General features: G+C 66.1%; 1 protein-coding gene across 1 annotated transcript in view; it reads left to right on the forward strand.

The window, feature by feature from the left end:
* SOGA1 (suppressor of glucose, autophagy associated 1) overlaps positions 1-327 on the forward strand; it is a gene marked incomplete at both ends in the record, with an annotated part of 8909 nt that extends 8582 nt beyond the window's left edge. Inside the window, one exon of the mRNA XM_010291843.1 lies at positions 1-327. This exon is cut by the window's left edge and continues 12 nt beyond it. Within this exon, the coding sequence (XP_010290145.1) occupies positions 1-327 (327 nt within the window).
* Positions 328-345: the final 18 nt, after the last annotated feature.

Raw genomic sequence — 345 nt, forward strand, 5'->3', positions numbered from 1 at the left:
AAGCCGGGCTGCCCTGAGAGCAGCCGGGCCAAGCCTGAAGCACCCAAGTACGGCCTCGTGCAGGAGTTCTTCAGGAACGTCTGTGGGCGGGCGCAGAGCCCCACCGCCCCCCCGGAGAAGAAGGAGGCTGCCGGGGAGGAGGGCAGCAAGAGAGCTGAGCACCCCAGCCCAGCCATCCACCACCCGTCCGAAAACGTCTCCCGTGTCTTGAACAAGAAAGTCCTCAAGCAGAGCAGCTGCGAGGACCCCAAGCCCTCATCCCCTGGCCAAGGGAGTAAGGACGCAGCCCTGCGGGACCCCGACCTCATCTCGGCCATGGCCAGCGAGGTAACGAGGCAGGGTGCT

The sequence above is a fragment of the Phaethon lepturus genome, unplaced genomic scaffold, assembly GCF_000687285.1.
Source record: "Phaethon lepturus isolate BGI_N335 unplaced genomic scaffold, ASM68728v1 scaffold24247, whole genome shotgun sequence".
Lineage (NCBI taxonomy): Eukaryota > Metazoa > Chordata > Aves > Phaethontiformes > Phaethontidae > Phaethon > Phaethon lepturus.